We start from the raw sequence: 13,380 nt of genomic DNA, 5'->3' as shown, positions 1-13,380 counted from the left end.
TGCTTTGCTGTGACCTCCTGGCTGGATCTCAGATCTTTGCCTCTTCTCAACGTCCTGGGGCTGCCTGCACTTCTGTTGCTTGGTTATGTGGAAGGACACAGTAAGATACAGCACGGTCACCCAAGCACCTGACCTGGAGGAATTCTTGCCTTGAGAAAGGGTTGTTGCTGAACCCGAGGGTCTTCAGGTTGAAAACACGTTGCTGAAAGGCCGAAAGGGAAAAAGCACTTTGAGACCATGCAAAAGGGTATCTGTAATGATGCAGTAAGACTCACTCAATTGCCTTAACTCTTGTGTTTGTTCTTTTTTTTTTTTTTAGTATAAAAGAAATCATCCAACCCAAACCATCCTGTGATTCTGTTTTCCTCTCTGTGCGTTCCCATAGGCTTTAACCATAAAGCTAGACTGATTTTTTTTGCATGCACACCATTAGACTGAAGGCACGTCTGTCAGATGCTGCCATGAGGGGTCATTGCAGTAACTTTGCTGTGTCACTCATTGCTGTAAGGAGTAATAATTACTGTTCCTTTTATTTTTCCTCCTGCTACGTGGCAGTGTTACTGAATAGCAAAGCCAGCTCAGATAAGTTGTCCAGGACTCAGTGGTCCAAAGCTCTCTTGCATCTTCTTTCCCTGTGTTTCTTATAGGGCCTTGGGGAGTATCAGGCATTCTCGCTCCCAAGGAGTGTTTTGTGACTTGCTGGCTGTCCTCTCTTGGTCCAGCAGTTGTAGAAGTGGTTGTGTGTGTATCTAGGCAGACGTGGACATCTGTTACTGTGTCTGCATGCTCTGTGCTCCTCTACTTGGAGCATACTGCTGGTTTTTTTCTGACTGCATATGTGGTTATCTTTGCCTGCTGTGACTGCCAGCCCCTGAAGTGAACTTTTCATAGTAGCCCCCTGCTTATCTCTGTATGAACTCCGGAATGGCACCATTTGCTGCTCTTGGGTGAAACTCTTGGGAAGGTCAATACGTGGTTTTAAGAACGGGTTGGCACCTATCAACACAACAGAGCCTTTCCCAGGAATAGTTACTGTTTATTCCTAAGAATAAATACCGTATGCAGGAATGCAGAAGATGATTTTAAAAGGGCAAGACGTGTACAGCAGGTCTGTGCAACTTGCTTCCCATGCAAACAAAACTGAAACTCCCAGTTAATTCTAAGAAAAACAAAACTATGATAACATGTAATTGTTTTGTAGGGATTTTTAACCCTCTTCTGGTGTTGCTGGAAGCAGAAATAAACAGAAAAAAATGAATGTAAGATCTGTGCTGAGCGCACAGTGGCTCTGAGGGTTATCAGCAGGTTAATTCTCAATGGGCACAGTGGTGATTTCTGAGTATGGATGAGGATTCAAGCTGGACACAACAAGTTTGTTTTCACCTTTCTGGCTGTAGGGATGTTCTGGATTTGTTACTTGCCAAACTAAGGAAGTATTTACCTGGATAGCTGCAAGAGCATACGTGTGTCTGCAGGTGTAGATGATATCAACAGATAAATCTGTTCCATTTAATACCCCTTCTAGAAGAGAAAAAAGTCTTTCTCATGAATACACATTTGCAGTCACTGAACGATGAAGAGCTCTATGAGATAACCCCCTGTACAAGCCAAAACAAACAGCTGGGAAGCAGCAATAAAATAAAGCTTTCAGCAGTGATTTAACATATTATAACGTTGCATTTAATGGGGCTTGGAAGCTCGCACTGCTGCAATTCTGGAGTCATTCTTAGAATTCCTTTCTGATAGAAATATTTTTACCATGCTGTTTGTGTATGCAGTGGATTTGTTCTCCTGGCTGCATCTGTGCAGACACACTGAACGGTGATCTCGTTCCTCATTCATGGAAGGTTTACTTATTTTCTGCCAGCTGTATTCGTGTCTTCACTGCAGCCCTGCTGACCTCCCTGCAGTGCTCCTGGCTCAGCAGGTGTCACACTTACTTGAGCAGATGCAGACCAAACAGTTTCCACCAGTCCTGCTGTAGGTGATAGAGATGAGGGGAAAAGCTGCACCTGTCAATGGATTCTGTGTGTTCTTTTGTGTTACAGTCAGTTAAAGCAGGTGGAAACTAGCACTCATGGTCAGTGCTTGGTGCAGTGTGACCATAGCTTGCCACTGAGTCATTAGCCCTAAAGAAAAGGAAACATTTATTATTTCACGTTTATTTTCATATTCCTGAGTCTGCACTTCTCACCTGTGCCTGTTCAGCACATGTGATGGGACTCAGCCCCCCCAGCACACTGAAGGGGCCGGCTGACCTGTGTGAGGGAAGAGAGCTTCTTTCTGAGCTGCACTCACCACTCCTCTTTGAAAGAACAGAGTAGCAAGGCTTTTCAGTCTAATAGCACAGATAAGAGGGGCTTACTCTGCTAGAGCAAAGACATGAATAGCTATGCCTAGTGATGCTAATGAGCACAGGTCTGGATGATGGTAGGGATGAAGTGGAACTGCATGCACCTGCACATGCTGACTGCACAGTACAGATAGGGTCCTCGAAACGTCCAGTGTTACATATGTGGAAAAGCACAGCTGCTGCTGTAAGGGCTGCAAGGCTATGTCAATCTACTTGAAATGTTTAATATTGAGAGCATGCATAGTTTAGTTCTAAGATATATCCATTATTTTGTTTTGGAGTAACTCTTCAAGCAGTACCTGGAGATTATGAGCAAAGGCCCATACATACACAGTTCTTTCTTCTTCCCTCAGGTAAATGATAGTTGAGCACTAAATATGAATCTTCAGTCCCATGATTCTGCTTCTGTGTGTGTCAGAATATCCACTTCATTACAGTAACTCTAGCGATCCCTCTTCAGAATAAAACGTTGTGCACACCAGTTTGCAAACCCGTTATGAAATATGGTTTTATTTATGCTTGGTTGTGAGCAGGGAGGTACATTTCTGCCACGTTCTGTTGGAAGCTCACATGTTACAGAGCTTCTGTGGCTTGGTGCAGTAGTTTGTCCTAACCTTCTCGTGAACACAGTCACTGTAATCAGTGTTGCATTTACCACACTTGCAGCTTATGGCCACGGGGTAGGAATAGTAAGGGATGGTGTGATGAGGACAGCCCGGAATCAGTGCTGTTTGATAGAACATCTCTTTGTATGTGCACACGTTTTGAGACAGAGCACTTTTGAGTAGCAGCTTCTTGCCGTTGCTGTCCTACAAAGAAAAGAGAAACGTGTTGTTCACATGTGAAGCGCACATGAGCGTCAGACGTCTTCCTTTGATGTCCTCAAATATGCAGAAAGCAAAACCTCTCCATGCTTACTCTAGCGCTGAAATTTTTGGTGTGTTCCTGTTCAGATCTGTCTCTTTGAATCTTCAAGTGATGGGAGCTCTCTACACCTCCAGTAATGCTCACCGTGCTCTGTGGTTTTAAATAACCCCCTGCCCAGCTCAAAGCGCTCACAGCATCTTGTATTACATGTTCACTGCCTGCTGACCAGGGTGGAAGTTAAAATGCAGTGTTGAATAGCAAGGCTCAAACATAGTGTATGGCATGCTCACACGTGCAGTATTGCCCACAGCTGGCTGCCACAGCAGTACTTCATTGCCTTTACTCCCTGATGCATTGGCTGGACTGGCAGTTACTCAAATGATTTACATTAACTCAGAGTGACAGAATGTTCTTCCTTTCTCAACTGTACTGCCCTGACCCCACAAACTGCAGAAGCTCTGCAGCAACAGCAGCAATAAGTTCATTGTTATGCTACTGTTATAATCTCCATAGTAAAAATAATAATGATGGGGGGAAAAAGGGGAACACAAACAACTATCAGCATTAGAATTTGGGAAAGAATGTAGAAAACTGTCACAGAAAGCTGGAGGCCAGAAGATAAACTTCTGTCAAGACAAAGGCCAACTGTAGTGCCAAGGGATCTTACTAGATGGAGACAAGCTGCTGATGCAGAGTAAGTGCAAAGTCATCAGTAACTCCTTGTGGCTGACAGACCAACATACACATGTACAGCACGAGCAGTTAGCTAAGCTGTAAAAGGAGTAAATATTTTAAATCCATCATCTCCAAGCTAAGAATCCCGTGCTGGCTAATGCTGTTTTTTCACAAGTCTTGAAATGCTGAGGGAGCTTCAACACGTTAAGGAACAGACTAGAATGGTGCCAGTATTTAAAGGGAGGATGCTGACCCGGATAACACTCAATGAGGCAGCCTGACATCCAACCCTGGTCAACCAGGTTAGAGAACAGAAAGTCGATACAGGATTTGAGCAATGAAGAATTAAAGGATGAGAACATAATTAATGCCAGTTGAGATGGTGTTACATAAAATAGGTCATGTCACACAAACCTGATTTTGTTTTTGGAGGTGATTACGAATTTGGTTGTTAAGGTAACTACACAGATGTGAGGTCCTTAGTTCCATCTGTGCAGAGCCCTGCTGTCATGAAAAGTTAGAGCTGTTGGGCAGAGTGCTGAACGCTGGCAGTTCTCCACAATTTCTGTAGTGTGTTTATCCACTGTAACTTTTTTTTTTTTACCTGGCCTCTGCATTATATATGCACTGCATTATAATCTGCGTAGAGCTCAGGAGCCTTGGCAGTTCTCACATCTGCTTTCCCAGTAAGCTAAATAGAAAGCATGACAATAATGTGATTTTCCTATGACAGACACAATTAGCCTGAACAAACTTTACATAGCTCTCCAGAAAGAATAGGAACTTTGTTTCTTGATGGCTCTTATGGAAACCACCTAAAAGAGAGTAACATCCTGTACCCGTGTCATGCAAAATCCAGCGCAGATGGTGGTGTTGATGGCCAGGCAGTAGGCACACTCCCGCTTCTCCACGTGGATTGTGTACTCTGAAGGAGCACAAACTGATGCTGTTTGACCAAAAGTCAGGCCAAAGAGGAGAGACATCATGAAGAAGGGACTCATGCTAGACGGGAGGGGAAAAAACAGAAATCCAAAGTAAAATTAGATGTCTGCTAATCCTTACCTCAGGATTTGACAAGAACAGTTCTGACGGTCACGTAGTAGAAGTAATCTCTACTTTTTCAGCCCCTGTTTCACAAATTCTTTCTAATCCTGGAAATGTAACTGAAATAGTACTGAACACTGAACAGAAAGAGGGCAAATAACTCAGACGCAACATATACTGTATTCAGCTTTTTCCCACTGAACCATATTACATAGAACTCTTCACTAATGAGTGATAAAACACGGATGCAGAAAAATAGCAGTAGGTTTTCCTATCCTTTCCTGATAAAGAATTTGAAAATGTGACATATATCAGAATTGACCAAAGTTGCTAAAATAATCTCACTAGTTTGAAATGTTTTTCTAAAGAAGGCATCTTATCAAACATTCAAGATAGGATAAGAAATAGTTGTGCGTATCAGACATAGCCCTGTAGTTTCTACTTTAGAGCTGTCTTAAAGGCATGATGAAATGGGAGCACTGCCAAGAATTAAATAATAGATGCAAGCAAATTACAATAAAGAACATCAGCAAAGAATTCAAATCAATGAGTCCACCCTTAATCCCTCTGTTACGCTGACCTCGTTTCCCAGGCCTGCTCAGGAGTCCCAAAAACAAAGCTTTGCTTGGCTCCAGGACAGTTTCAGGGTGCACTCTCTTCCAAACTACAAATTCTACATGACAGTGTCTACAAATATCTGGAATCACCCCCTAGTCTCTTCCAGCCGTCGTTCTCCTATAACAAAAGCCATTCATTACACAGTCTAGTTTACCCTGTGGCTGCAGTAGTACAAGTCTGGAAAGACCAACCTCTTGTCAGCTGAATTCTTCCCTATTACAGGATCCTGATTCTGCCTTGAGCTGGGAGAGGCAGTGATCTAGCACAAACTCTGTGTGCTTTATACACTCCAGGCTAATTCCAGGCTGATCTTACTGTTTATATAATTGCATCTGAATTGCTGCTTTCTTATCACAGAGCCATCTATTGAAAATTCATACTAAACTACAAAGCAAATGTGATAGGAACAAATGTGTCCATAATATCCTAACCTGGAAACTGGAGCTGGAAATCTAATTATGTTAACAGTCAGTCTTTCTCTTGGGCTTTTAAACTAACCACTGCTTTTAAAAGGTTGGTATTGATTAATTTGCTACATAGGACAGCAACGTCATGATAGTCAGGCTAGCATGGAAATGGAGTCATCCAGAATCACACCTAATTCTACCCTTATGATTTTTGGAAAATGTGTTGAAGTCTGGTTCATTCAGGATGTTCATTACCTGGCAGGCACAAATGAGAGATGCAGTGCAATACACACAAAATAAATCTCAAATCCAAGCAATTAATTGCTTTCTAGTGTGGTTAGGTAAAGCCTCACTTACTTACTCAAAAACAAACAAACAAAAAACATGCAGGCAAATAATTGAGCCTACTGAGCAAGTTCTGAAGTGAAAACAATTCACTGCCATACTAACGGATGGAGGATCAATTGGTTTCACTCTGAGATGCCACTTTTTGTAGCACAGTGAGAAGCAAAAAGTTGTACCAGTGTCATTGAACCTAAGTTATCTTGTGATGGGGGGGAAACATTCCTGGTAAGGGTTTTGAGCAATACACAGAGGAGCAAAGTGAGGAAGGGACTGAGTTAGTATGCATTGTCTTGCATTGATTTAGTACAGAGCCACTGTAATCTACTGGTTCGTCCGTGTCTGGCCAACCTTCTCGGTGTGCTCCTTCACTACAGCTCTGTTGACACCTACCGGCCCCATGAATCACCTCACTGCCATCTGGACTTGGCTTTTATGCATGCCTTACACAGGTCAGCCACACTGTTGTCTTAAATGGCCATAAGGAACATGAGAAAGTTGAACAACATGGTTGTGTTGGGCTGTTGGAGGAGTGAGCCAGCTGGTCCTAATAAGCATTTACCCAATTCCTGAATGATACTGTCTCCTTTACCAGTGGTTTCAGACTGCTGCATGTAACTTTGTGTCCTAAGCTAATTTTCTATGGGCTTTTGTGTATAATGACTGTGTATAATTAAGTTCTTGTTCATTTAGGATTAGCCATATATTTTCTGTTTCAATGGAGTCTTCAATTTTGGGTTAATTTCTACCATAGCTTCTCAGGAATTAAGAAGCTTGTAGACACGAACATAGCATGGATTGTACACTCAGTAACATCTGTCCAGCTAGACCTAGCAACAGAATAGAACATTTTGCTACTACTCCTATATGTTATTTAGCTTTATATCTCTCTGAGCTGTTTTAAATGTAGTTAAACGTACAGGTTGTATGCATATAGACATAAAAAAAACACGTAGACAATGATATATATATCATGCATATGTGCACTATATATTTGTGTGGATTTGGTTGTATAAAACTTCAATCATAGGAAAAGATTTCACATTGATTTTGGTAGATGGAGCTGTTCTGTATACACTGGTCCTGACAGAGAGAACCACACATCCAGGTTTAAAGTGCCTTCAACGTATCCTAATTATTTTGCATGTATTCTTTACTGCTCTGAAGTTCTAGCTTTTCCAGCTCAAGAAAAATGAGTGTAATTCACTGGGAGGGGGATTCAGGTTGGGGAAAAAAGGGTTCTGAATTTGCTTTAAGAATATTAAGTGAAATGTTCTCCTCCGGAAACGTGGATAGCTGAGAAAAGAAAAAAAGAAATGTTTGCAAGTATATCTTGGTGAAGATAAGAAAGATGATACAGCAGAAAAACGAAAACAATGAAGGAAAGGGGAAAACAAACAACTATCAGCATTAGAATTTGGGAAAGAATGTAGAAAACTGTCGCAGAAAGCTGGAGGCCAGAAGATAAACTTCTGTCAAGACAAAGGCCAACTGTAGTGCCAAGGGATCTTACTAGATGGAGAGAAGCTGCTGATGCAGAGTAAGTGCAAAGTCATCAGTAACTCCTTGTGGCTGACAGACCAACATACACATGTACAGCACGAGCAGTTAGCTAAGCTGTAAAAGGAGTAAATATTTTAAATCCATCATCTCCAAGCTAAGAATTCCTTGCTGGCTAATGCTGATTTTTCACAAGTCTTGAAATGCTGAGGGAGCTTCAACATGTTAAGGAACAGACTAGAATGGTGCCAGTATTTAAAGGGAGGATGCTGACCCGGATAACACTCAACAAGGCAGCCTGACATCCAACCCTGGTCAACCAGGTTAGAGAACAGAAAGTCGATAAAGGATTTGAGCAATGAAGAATTAAAGGATGAGAACGTAATTAATGCCAGTTGAGATGGTGTTACATAAAATAGGTCATGTCACACAAACCTGATTTTGTTTTTGGAGGTGATTACGAATTTGGTTGTTAAGGTAACTACACAGATGTGAGGTCCTTAGTTCCATCTGTGCAGAGCCCTGCTGTCATGAGAAGTTAGAGCTGTTGGGCAGAGTGCTGAACGCTGGCAGTTCTCCACAATTTCTGTACTGTTTATTCACTGTAACTTTTTTTTTTTACCCAGCCTCTGAATGCACTGTGTTATAATCTGCATAGAGCTCAAGAGCCTTGGCAGCTCTCACCCATGTGTTACAGAGATATCTGACCAACTGTTAAGAATGGTAATTCATTTGTTTAGAATTGCAACAAATTAGTTGGAGTGGACCTCAGACTAATGAGACTTCTGCTCCTTGTACTCATGTTAGCATCGTACTAATACGAATACAAAGAAAACCTCTCAGTGCCTCTTCTAAGGCATCCCCTTAGCCCACACCTCAGAAGGGCACCGGAGCGATAGTCATGTTCCTGTTTCTTCAATAATTTACTGAAACTGGTAATATGGTAGGAAAATCTTCTCCCAGATTGTCTTGATGTGCCAATAGACTTCTTTCTTTCACTGCTGACCTCTCTAAACATTTGCTGAGGATGAGATCCCAGAACTTTCTGGGAACAGCAGGACAATGTGGCAGCACAACAAAGCAGTGTGTGATAGCCTATGAGTGCACAAAGCTTCTTTCCTACAGGTTGCTAAAATTCATAGTTCAGTATCTGATGCTTATGGATCCATTTCTTTGGTTGCCCCCCTGCTGACCTGCAGACTATTCAGAGATGCAAAGTTTAATGCGCTTTTACAGCCATCAGCTTTGTAGCTGTGTTCTGGAACAGCCAGTTATGCTTTCAATTATTTATCTTTAACCTTTCTCTTAACTAAACCATTCGATTAAGTCACATCACTTATTTTAGACATTCATTAAGTGAAAGACAGTATGCTGATTTCTGTAAGAAGTGCTGTAAGTGATCTCTGTAAATGGAATTAAGGAAGCATAAAGTTCTTGGGTTTGTTACCTCGGGATGTCTACAATGAGCCAGAGAAACTCAGCGCGTGGTGTGTAAAAACGTAACAGGATTCTCTATCACTGACCAATGCCTAAAGTAAAAGTAAGAGCAGTGAAGGTAAGTTACCAGAAATAATTCCTAGTCCTGTTAGTAGTACAACACATGAGTGGGTTAGCGTATAGAGCAGAATGAGCGAGTCTTAATTCCACTGCAGATAGGCATTTAGTACTGTGGACGTTAACACTGAAACATGTCCATCCTTCCAGACAACAGAAATTTAGAAGCTGTGCTGATTGCAAATAAACAGAACAAGAAAAGACAAAACCTATCAGATTTCTAGCAGATTAGTATTCTGGTAGAGTAACTATTTCCAATCCCATCCTATTGCAAGCCTCCTTAATATGCTGCCATTGTTGGGTTTTTTTTTGCCATCAGGTTTTGCATTTAAACAGGCTGTGGCTGCTGAATTTTCAAAGCTCATCTGTCTATTGCCAGTCTCTCTGTGCTAGCTTGAAATGTAGCTCTTATCTTTTAAATTAGTAGATTCACAGATGACCGTTCCTTTCTTTCTTTCCTAGGATTAGCTGCAGCATTTCCTGTCAACCGCAGATTAAAAGGGCATCTCTTTTCTTTGCATGTGATATGACAACAATTTCCTCTTATAGTCTTAAAATGCTTCATAGTCCTACTAGTTGTTGTGGCTTGTATGATAGACTGGTTATATTTCACTGGGGAGCACTAGATATGTCAGTTCCTGTTATTCTGAGATAAACAATATCTACATGCAGGACAGAACTAAAAAACAACAGCACAGACAGTTGTCAGTTTCTCATGGCTGTAGTGCTCTCCTGATCTGACTGGCAATCTGAGAGGCAGGCAGTAGGTCTTCAAATCTTCGTATGAAGACCTGATGCTATGCAAGAACACTTTCTTTTTTCAGATAAAAATTTAAGTTCTATCTGCTCAGTGTGAACGCTAGTTTGTTTCTCCCTTCTCTTAACAGAATTAAATACTTTAATAGATAGAGACAGAAAAGGCTCTAGGAAGTCAGTGATGACCATTAATACTGTGATTTGCACTGTGTTTTTGTTATTAGAGTCCTTTAATATCTTTATAAATTTTCTTTAATGCTTTTGGTTTAGAAATTCAGTTGTCAAATAGAGTGAGTCTTGAAAGTGCAACTTCCTTAAGATTTGTTTGGATTTTCTGCATTCTTCTGTGCTCTCTGCACTTTCAGCTGCAGAAAAATAATGAAATACAAGATTGCTACCCAGTCCAGGAATTTCTGTTAATATTTTTAAGATGTCTTGTTATTCTTAGGCTCTGAAGCAGGGTGATGTTTTTTTACTAGTTGTGAAACCAAGATTAGTTAGGGATTCATGCAGAAATAGACGTAATTCTATGCTTACCTAGCAGAAACTGTTAGTTCTTAGGAAAGCTGCCCAGTGATTTATATCTGTGCTCTGATAAATAAAGGATCAACATACAGTCCCACACTGTACATCTCAGGATCAACAATTTAATGACATCTTAACACTGTGGTTACAATCTTAAACTATGTGTACGTGTTTTATTCCTAATGATGCAGAGATCTTAAACCTTCATAGTTCTATTGAAAATAGAATTTGGAAGTTTCAAAACTATTCTAACATATGAGGAAGTAGCTACTGGCAACAAAACACTCAAAACAAAAAAAAAAGAAGAAAATGCAAGACAACTTTGGGTAAAAATGCTGCTAATTCAGCATTTCATTTACTAAATAATATAGTTTTGTGAATTGTGTATTAAGAAAGAGAGAGTAAATTTAAAAGAACAAAACTGAGTTTCTTTAAAACCAGCATTTCTAGTGACAGATAATTTTTTTTTTTTTTGGAAACAGCTTTCATTGAAATTATTCTCATTTCAATATTAAAATGTCTCCAGACTTTTTATAACATGAATAAAACACTGAAAATGCTCTGCAGATTGTAGTTATGTAAAGGACTATCTGTATCAAGGAAATTCATGTATTAAACATACCGAATATGGCAGAAAAATGCAACAAAGTACTAACGCTCAAAGAATACTGCAGTTGTCCTCATCAAATAACGTTCGAGCACTGCTCAGTTGTTTTTTTTAAGTAAAGAGCTTTTCAGCATCTTTAATTTTTCTCTTCCTGTCCATTTTGGAAACTGCAGTCCATCCAGTCTCTTTCACTTTTCTCATAGTTGCAAGCTTTAGTGCAGAGCCTGCAGATTTCAGGTTTGATGTGGTTGGTTTCTAAGAAGAAAAACAAAGCCATCCAATAATTTCTAAAACACACATGATCTGCTTTTCATTTTGATCTGAATAAAAGGGAACGTACCTGTTTTGGTGTCACTGCATATAACTGTGAAGCTTGTGGATAATCTTTGTATATTTTTTTAAATACTTCTTCATCTGAAACAAGGCTCTTAAATTAAAAATAAAAAGGTTACTTCCTTATATTACATTCAGAAATCTCTTTTCTTTCCCCTTAGGAATGAATATGAAAAAGAAAGTTAAGGTATCACTATGAAACCTCAACAATTCCGTAAAAGCAATGTAAAAATTCATTATAAGATTGTATTTTTTGTCATAAAGTTACAAATTATTTATAAAATTCCAGAGAATTAAATAAAAATATACTCATGAATTGTCTTGTACACAGAAGCCCACATGCCCTATTTACACCCTCAGATATAGCAGTATGTGAAAAGAACTGTTAACTATGCTATTTGTTCTGAGTTTTACCAGGAGGTCGCTGTGATCAGAGCTATCTGACTGAGCATCCAGCTGCAGAAGAACTTTTTGCTTTTTTCTCTGTCCTGAAATCAGACCTGTGCTTTCGCTTTGCATTTTATGTACTGGAGGAGTCTTTACAGTATATGTCTGGGAAAAAGATAGCATTTAAAATTACATTTTCAGTGGTAATCATGGAATCCAACACTAAATTCATAACCCAGGTTACAGACTATGTATCGAGGAATGATTACCTTTCCATTCAAAACTTGAAACAAAGTCATGCACAGGAAAAAAAAAAAGGAAAAAAAAAAAAAACAGCAGCTGCAGAAGAATTGAGTTTTATGGCACACTACATCTAATCTTTTTAAGCTTATCTGCAGAAATTCAGTTGTCAGTTTGAACTGTAGTCACTATAGACAGGCTATAACCAACATTCATGAAAATGCAAACAAACAAGTCTGAAGGAGAAAGCTTTCAGAAAGACATTAATAGTGAGTGGCATCAAGAGCAGGACTGATTTTACTTCAATGGTTCTTTCACTGGATGTTAAACAGAAGGAAAAAATAGAGTCAGAAAAATAAGAACGATTCATTAGTTTGAGTTACAAACCTTTAATGATCGTCTGACCAAGGGACTCTGCATAAATGCTCGAGGAGATGTTTTTTTACTTTCCATCATGTTGGTTCTTATAGGAACGTCACTCTGAGAGAATATTTTTTTTACATCAGTAGATGCAGAGTCTGGATCTAAGTGAAGTTTAGGAGTCTCAGAAAAATGAGTTTGTATTTTCTAGAATTAGAAAAGGTTGAAAAACATTTAAGTGCCTTTTGTCCAGGCTATATTATTTATCTCATTTAACTTTATATTATTTTACTGCAACTAGATTGCTTACATACATATCACCAAATTTTAAAATTGTTTAATGATGAAGTTACAACTACCTTGTCCTTCTTTTCAGTTTCAGGAGCCCTATTTTTGGAGAGTTCTTTAGCAAGATTCTCCTAAAAAGAGAGGTAGTAAATATTTATATTTAGCTGTTAAAATTTTTTAGCTATTAAAAATCTTGTTGATGTTGTTACAGAAGTTCACACAAATATATGATCCAGGTTTACTTCAATTGCATTTGAGAGATGACTTTTCCTGGTATTATTTCTTACATAACTTTTCCCTTCTCTAAAGGACAGTTCTTCTTGAGGTTTTTAATCTCTCTGTGCTCCCCTCACACATACTCAGGAGTCATAAAAAGTGTTCACCACCAGAAGGCATGATGACTTCAGGGAGCATTAAGCTCTGATTTCAAGACAGCAAGGCCTAGAATCAAAAACTCATTTCACAGCTGTCATTGCTGCAGCACATGTGACCGGGCCAAGCACGTCACCCATAGTGCTACGTTA

At 39.7% G+C, this 13,380-nt stretch overlaps 3 protein-coding genes across 7 annotated transcripts in view; 1 reads left to right on the top strand and 2 right to left on the bottom strand.

Moving 5' to 3' along the window:
* TSPAN2 (tetraspanin 2) overlaps positions 1-11,714 on the top strand; it is a 31,613-nt gene extending 19,899 nt beyond the window's left edge. For both annotated transcript variants that reach the window (XR_005841906.2, XR_005841905.2), the window contains one exon: positions 9,823-11,714. The gene's annotated coding sequence lies outside the window, so the exon portion shown is untranslated. The remainder of the gene's footprint in view (positions 1-9,822) is intronic.
* TSHB (thyroid stimulating hormone beta) lies at positions 2,836-9,387 on the bottom strand. 3 transcript variants are annotated; one of them, XM_025143670.3, is made up of 3 exons: positions 9,254-9,387; positions 4,735-4,897; positions 2,836-3,162 (listed from the first exon to the last, which is right to left on the bottom strand). In XM_025143670.3, the coding sequence occupies exons 2-3, from the start codon at positions 4,894-4,896 to the stop codon at positions 2,920-2,922; spliced, it is 405 nt and encodes a 134-aa protein (XP_024999438.1). In that variant the 5' UTR covers position 4,897; positions 9,254-9,387; the 3' UTR covers positions 2,836-2,919. The 3 variants fall into 3 exon arrangements, with proteins under 3 accessions (XP_024999438.1, NP_990394.1, XP_046760058.1); NM_205063.4 differs by lacking the exon at positions 9,254-9,387 and adding an exon at positions 5,749-5,853; XM_046904102.1 differs by lacking the exon at positions 9,254-9,387 and having other exon boundaries at positions 4,735-5,853.
* The window catches only part of SYCP1 (synaptonemal complex protein 1), a 30,958-nt gene continuing 20,413 nt past the window's right edge, over positions 2,836-13,380 (bottom strand). For both annotated transcript variants that reach the window (XM_025143817.3, XM_025143818.3), the window contains 5 exons: positions 12,928-12,987; positions 12,596-12,775; positions 11,996-12,133; positions 11,589-11,675; positions 2,836-11,503 (listed from right to left, as the gene is read on the bottom strand). In XM_025143817.3, the coding sequence (XP_024999585.2) occupies positions 11,360-11,503; positions 11,589-11,675; positions 11,996-12,133; positions 12,596-12,775; positions 12,928-12,987 (609 nt within the window). In that variant the 3' untranslated portion in view covers positions 2,836-11,359. The remainder of the gene's footprint in view (positions 11,504-11,588; positions 11,676-11,995; positions 12,134-12,595; positions 12,776-12,927; positions 12,988-13,380) is intronic.

The sequence above is a fragment of the Gallus gallus genome, chromosome 26, assembly GCF_016699485.2.
Source record: "Gallus gallus isolate bGalGal1 chromosome 26, bGalGal1.mat.broiler.GRCg7b, whole genome shotgun sequence".
In the NCBI taxonomy this organism is placed as follows: domain Eukaryota; kingdom Metazoa; phylum Chordata; class Aves; order Galliformes; family Phasianidae; genus Gallus; species Gallus gallus.
Note: the sequence above shows the minus strand (reverse complement) of the source record. Positions and strands in the feature narration are given on the sequence as shown.